General features: G+C 38.4%; 1 protein-coding gene across 1 annotated transcript; it reads left to right on the forward strand.

Moving 5' to 3' along the window:
• Nucleotides 1-318: 318 nt before the first annotated feature.
• On the forward strand, nt 319-3976 carry LOC112463461 (putative GPI-anchored protein pfl2; the record flags this gene model as incomplete). The annotated part of the gene is made up of 3 exons (XM_025029887.1): nt 319-1443; nt 1521-1822; nt 1987-3976. Coding segments are annotated over 3 exons (1500 nt in total), but the record flags the coding sequence as incomplete, so codon positions are not given.
• Between the last annotated feature and the right edge of the window lie 2069 nt (nt 3977-6045).

The raw sequence follows: 6045 nt of genomic DNA on the forward strand, positions 1-6045 counted from the left end.
ATAACTATTATAGGATAAACTGGACCGATGCATGAAAAGTTAATCCCAAACATGAAAAATAATTTTTCTAGGCACTACATATGGCTTGGAAAAATATATCAGGTGAAACATTCTTAAAACTTCTTAATAAAATGCCAAAAATAAAAACGCAACTGTGGAGGTTACATAGACAAAAACAGTTTTTAATTCTATAGGCCACAATAGACTGTAGAAAGTAAAAGTTATGTAATATTTTTTTGTCATTTATTGATATGAATACTAAGGTATATTTTGTGTTTCAATCAATCGTGTCGAAGAAACTGTCATAATGATTAATTTTGTCAATTAGTTTCAAACCTTTTACATTTACTCCCAGTACGTCCAAATTTTTTGTTGATACTGTATTTTGTGCACTTAGTTTGTGTGGCAGGTCGAGAAAACAGACAACTTGGAGAGGACCAAAGAAGCTTAGGTAATATGGGATATTTGGACAGAGGCGGGTTACCCCATGGGGTTCCCATGGACGACATACCTTGCGGGACGGGTTACTCCCTGTGGAAACCACCTGACAGCAATTACTTTCCGCGTGGCGAGGCGCCTCCGCCCTACGAGGAAGCAATCGCAGCCGCGAGGGCGGAACAGGCATTGTTATCGATGAATCCACACACGCTGCTGTCGATGAACTTCTCAGATAATTATATGCCAAATGGTAACAATCACGCAAGCGTGGCAATTGTTGCGGACACGCAAAACGACTTGAACGCCGCGAATCCGCAGGCGTCGTCCAACGATAGTAACATACACACGCCCTTGATGTCTTCGTCGAGCAGACCATTGTCTAGTCCCAGCGCGTACGCTGGTTATCGACCAATAAGCCAAAGCAACGCGTCGTCCACCGTTGGTCTGAACACGAGCACTTCCACCACGAGTTTTACAATGGGGACAAACACGTATGAGAATCTACCGGTTTCGTCGGTCGCCATGACAGGTTTCAACGACAGTCAAAACTCCGCAGTGATCAACGCCAGTACGCAACCGTTGCTATCGATATCGCATTCCACCATACCTAAGAGCTATCGTCAGCACACGACGATATTCTCGCGCCAGAACGGTGGCGGCGCATTCACGATATCAGCGACTCTGTCGAATTCGGACGTGTCTTCCCATCGCACGATTCCGCGAACGTTGACTTGCGTCGCCAGTAGAGCGAAGGATGTCCTGACAGATTGCTCGGCGAGAGATTATCTCCGCTTGTCACCGAGCAGCATCGCAGCGCCCCAGAGCCTGTCACGTCCTGTACAGCTGTCCGCAGCTGTAGTCGCAACCTCGGGAGGCTACAAAAGCATCAAAGACTCAGATGCGTTTTACACGGACGCCTCTGTGGCGTCGGCGTCCGGTCTGGCGCAATCGGAAACGTATCCCGCGGACACGGCAAATGTATCCGAACGGACTCGCGAGTACACGGTATAAAAACATACAATTCTCCGTAATACAAATCACATTGAGACATTTACATTACTAATTACGACCTTCTATCGCAGCCTTCGCTGAGCGTGGCTAACGAGATCAATGCGAGCGGCAGCTTCGAATCGGTGACGTGTACCTGCAGTATGCAAGCGTTACCCACTCTACACGACGATACGGACGATTATCGAAGTGAGTGTGAGAACTGCAAGAGCGCGACGGGTTCCCGCTATTACTTGGATAATGAGGACGAACTCGCTACATCTCTTCACGAAACCATGACGTTGCACAGAAGGCCGGACGAAGCAGCATCAAGTGCCACACCACAGTATTATAGAACTTCACTTACACTGCCGACGAGTACGCGCCAACGTACAAGGTAGACATTCTATTAATATAATATTTTTAGAACTATTAGAGTTACGAAAAACTTTTCTTTTTGCATTTACATTTTTATCAAGCGTAAAATGTTTGTTGATATTTAGAGTTTATCACACGTAAAAAAAATCGCTAAATGAATTTTTAAAGTGTTTTTCTATCCAGGATTACCGGAGCTCGTGAAAATTGGTTCAACACCATGCCAGAAAGTTCTAGCGGATCTTCGGACGAAAATTAAGTATTATGAAAAAAAAATAGAGGAAAATGTTCAAGCGCGCAAATAAAATTATACACGCACATACAAATACATACACACCTACACAAACACGTATAGTATGTATATGTTATATAACTATTTAAAAAAAGAATTTTACCTATACAGAGTGTCCCAGGATTATCGCGCTTCTCCTTTCGGGTGAGACTGTTGGTTGAATGTCAAGAGCGTATCGATAATTTTTGCGTCATGCTAGGTTCAAGATGAAGATAGTCAGACTCGTTATGTAACGTTTAACGCGATACAAGGACAGCTCTGTGTTATAGAGTTTCGCAAATCTTTTCATTCATTTGGCATGGTGGCATGGCAGCTTAAGTCTTCCAAAATTCTCAGCTTCTCTACTCCTTCCACGTAACATCTGAGATAAACTGCCAGTTTTTGGGACATCCTCTATAGTGTTTATCGTAATTATCATCATAATCGTTACCATTGTCGTCATTATCATTAGATAGCGGAGGTACGTGAGGTTTTACTGCGAACGAATCCTTGGGAGTCTGAAATGCACTAACAATAAGATGGATCAGTGGAAAACATCTCGTAGTAAAACATTGCGAGCCTTTGCATCAGATGTTGTCAATCATTATTGGCATCATTATTATCATCGTCGCGTCACACTATGTTACCAGTATCTTTCCGAATTTATTTTACCTGCCGAAGTATTCCGTTTCATGCAAGAAGATTATACAGATTTTAATGATAGATCTTTATTGTAAAAAGTAGAATAAACTCATATCTGTATATGTATATGATATTAGGATAGTCGTAAAAATGTAACAATTCATGAAACTCCTTCTTTCATGAAATATCTGAAAAAAGAAAAACGCGAGGTCGGTATATAAATTATAGTAATATATTTGTTGATATACATAAGTTGCCTATGGCACCGAATATTAAGGACCCGCAGCAGCCGTGGGTGAATTTTTATGAGTACGAGTTGACCCGACACTCCCGGGGATAATTGGAGAACGTTACTGTTATCATCGACCACTTTTGATTGAGCGATATAAATAAGCGAACGTTCCATTATTTTATTTTATAATTTACATTTCTAATTTTTTATATCTGTAGACATGTGTACGCATTTACGCAGCGCAGCAACATTATATATCTCTGTCAAATCATTTTATTTGCATTTACTACTAACTTGCATTTGTACTATTTTTTACGCCATTATTATTTCCTGGAAAGGCAAATGCAGAGATAACAAAAATTTCTTTTTTGTATTCGATTGTGTGTAAAATGTTGTGTATTTAAGCTTTAATTAAAAGGATCAATTTTAATCGAAAGTTAGAAAGACTGATGGACAAGCAATCGGCTTTTTATCAAATTTTTACTAAGAAAAACATTATCTTTGCATTTATCGGAGTGTGGATACGAATCAAAGAAGCGACTTATGCTTTACTACATTATGTAGATATATGTAAAAAAAGGGGATGAAATTCGGCTGCACCTGTAAGGTTGTATCCAAGTTGGAAAGTAATAAAGAACGGAAGTGCCAAAGTGTTCACGTTAGACGAGTACGGTGAAATTGTGATATTTTAATTATGAATTGTCTATAATTCAAATAAAGAAAGGAAGATACGTATAAGAACAAGCGCGAGAGTAGAAGCTGGATTTCGTTTCGGCATTCTAATCATGACATTTCTTTTTTTAAGATTGACAAGAGATCGACGAAGAAGCGTTTGTTTTAGTATCGCAGTGTTTATGTAATCTCTCTCTCTCTCTCTTTCGATGACTCACAATATCGACCGAACCATAGTTCTTTGTGATTGTAACATTGAACTCCTTTGGGCTTCTTAAAACCTCTTGTAACTTCTTATTCATGATACTGTGAAATACAAATGATTAGCAAATAAATCTTTTCTTCTGATTGCCAATGTAGGTACTGGTTGCACCGCATATTTCCCGTTCTCACATTTTGTTTCTACCCCACGCCACGATATATGCGTAATATTTCAGATGTATACTATATATATATATATATATACACACACACACACACACACATATATATATATATATATATATATATATATATATGGTTTATTTTAATATTTAGACTAAGTAAATAATATTATTAAATCAAAGTAAATTAATTAATTGAAATTAAAGTAAATAATTCTTCATTTTTATTGTGTTCCAATATTGGAAATATATGACATGAATTATTGTAATTAATTTTCTGTTCCATTCATTTGAAATATCATACTGAAATATTTCGAATGTTAATATATGTGCTTGGGTACTGTAATAAGATTCACAAATTACAAATTCCATCAAGTATCTTACGGGGTTGTTGTTAGCGGTCAGAGAAAGCTGAGAACAGTCAAGGTATTAAAAAATAATCGGAAGAAACTGAGAAATGTCAGGATCAGGTAATTTCTTAATCTAACAATAAGATAAAAGATTAAATTATTGTAATATCAATTTTAAACGTTTGAATTATCTTTTCAAAAACTATTAAACAGAATTTTTTTTAATTATTGAGGAAAGCATAAGTATTTTTTATGATTTTTAATTTAAAGAAGTTTAGAATAACAAATTGAAGTTCGACAATTGAAGTTTGTATATGCTGTAATATGTTATTTTTTCAGGAAGTAATTTGCTAAAGGAAGTAATTTGCTGATATATGTGTGTGTATAGACAATACACATGTAGGCGGGAAAGAGGCTATCGCGCCGGACAGGGGTGAGTGGAGATGGACCTCGGTTTGCCTGGAAAGTTATAAATCCGAACCGTACAATGATAACCTCTTTTCGCCTTGTAAGCAGAGGTGGGATGGATGGGGTTGGGTGGACTTTGCTTTGCGTGGAAAGTACAACGCTGTCCAGAGAAATTATCCACGCAACTTTTCAACTTTCCAGGCAAACCGAAGTCCACCTTTACCCACCCCTGCTTGCGAAAGAGGGGCTACCACCCCTTCCCCGCCTACATATGTGTACTGTCTATATATACACATATCAGCAAATTGCTTCTCTTAGGCCCGGTGTCCACGATGCAAGAACTGTGTCCAAGTTTCGGTTTAAGCCAATGAAACTGCTACTTTTCTGTAAGAGCTGCAAATTGATTGGCTTAAATCGAAACTTGGACACAGTTCTTGCATCGTGGACACCGGGCTTTAGAACTTAGAACTAATGTTACTTTATAATACCTAAAAAAAAGTGGGTAGTCACCGCGGCCATATTGGATTCTTACTATCGAGGCGAGGAAAACACCCAATTTTGTTGTGCATGCCATTTTCAAATAAAAAGACATTTCAATAAAACATCACTATAGATCGTTTCAGAACACTTTCGAAATTGGCCGAAAACTACCCTTTTCCCTCGACAATAAACAAACAGCCATAAAACGAAGCCTAAACATACGGGAAAAACAGCCGTTTAACGACTATCGAAAGGAGGTGAAAACGTTCCTTCCGCATGCAAATCTTACTTTTCGGCCAATTTTACGACTTTCACGAATACGTTAAACGTTAGAGCACAAGCACAGAGCGAATAATAAAGAAATAGCACGCACAACAAAATAGGTTGTCAACATGTCACAAGACAGAATTCTCCATTGGAGAGAGTTCTTATTTCTGCCGCGACGGTACGTCGCCACCGTCAACGCAGAGTTCTCGGCTCGACCAGGGAGTGTTCTGGATAGTTAGTCAAAATGCTACGAAGTTGATGAAAATTTAATATCATATATTCTGTATTCTCTTTCAAAGTTCGGGAGTAAATTTCAAATCGATTCACAATTTAGATAAAAAGTTATTAATTTTTTAATATCCGTTTTACAAAGGCTTACAGAGAAAAGTGTAAACAGCGGGAAAGGTCAAGAAATATGTTTTTTCTGTTTTGCTAACAACTCTGTGGTATAACAATACAAAAAACATTAGATTGAACAGAAATAACAGAATATAATATACAAAAACTAGCTGGTTACCCGGGCTTCGCCCCGGTGGACAT

The sequence above is a fragment of the Temnothorax curvispinosus genome, unplaced genomic scaffold, assembly GCF_003070985.1.
Source record: "Temnothorax curvispinosus isolate PA1 unplaced genomic scaffold, ASM307098v1 QBEX01013276.1, whole genome shotgun sequence".
Classification (NCBI taxonomy): Eukaryota; Metazoa; Arthropoda; class Insecta; order Hymenoptera; family Formicidae; genus Temnothorax; species Temnothorax curvispinosus.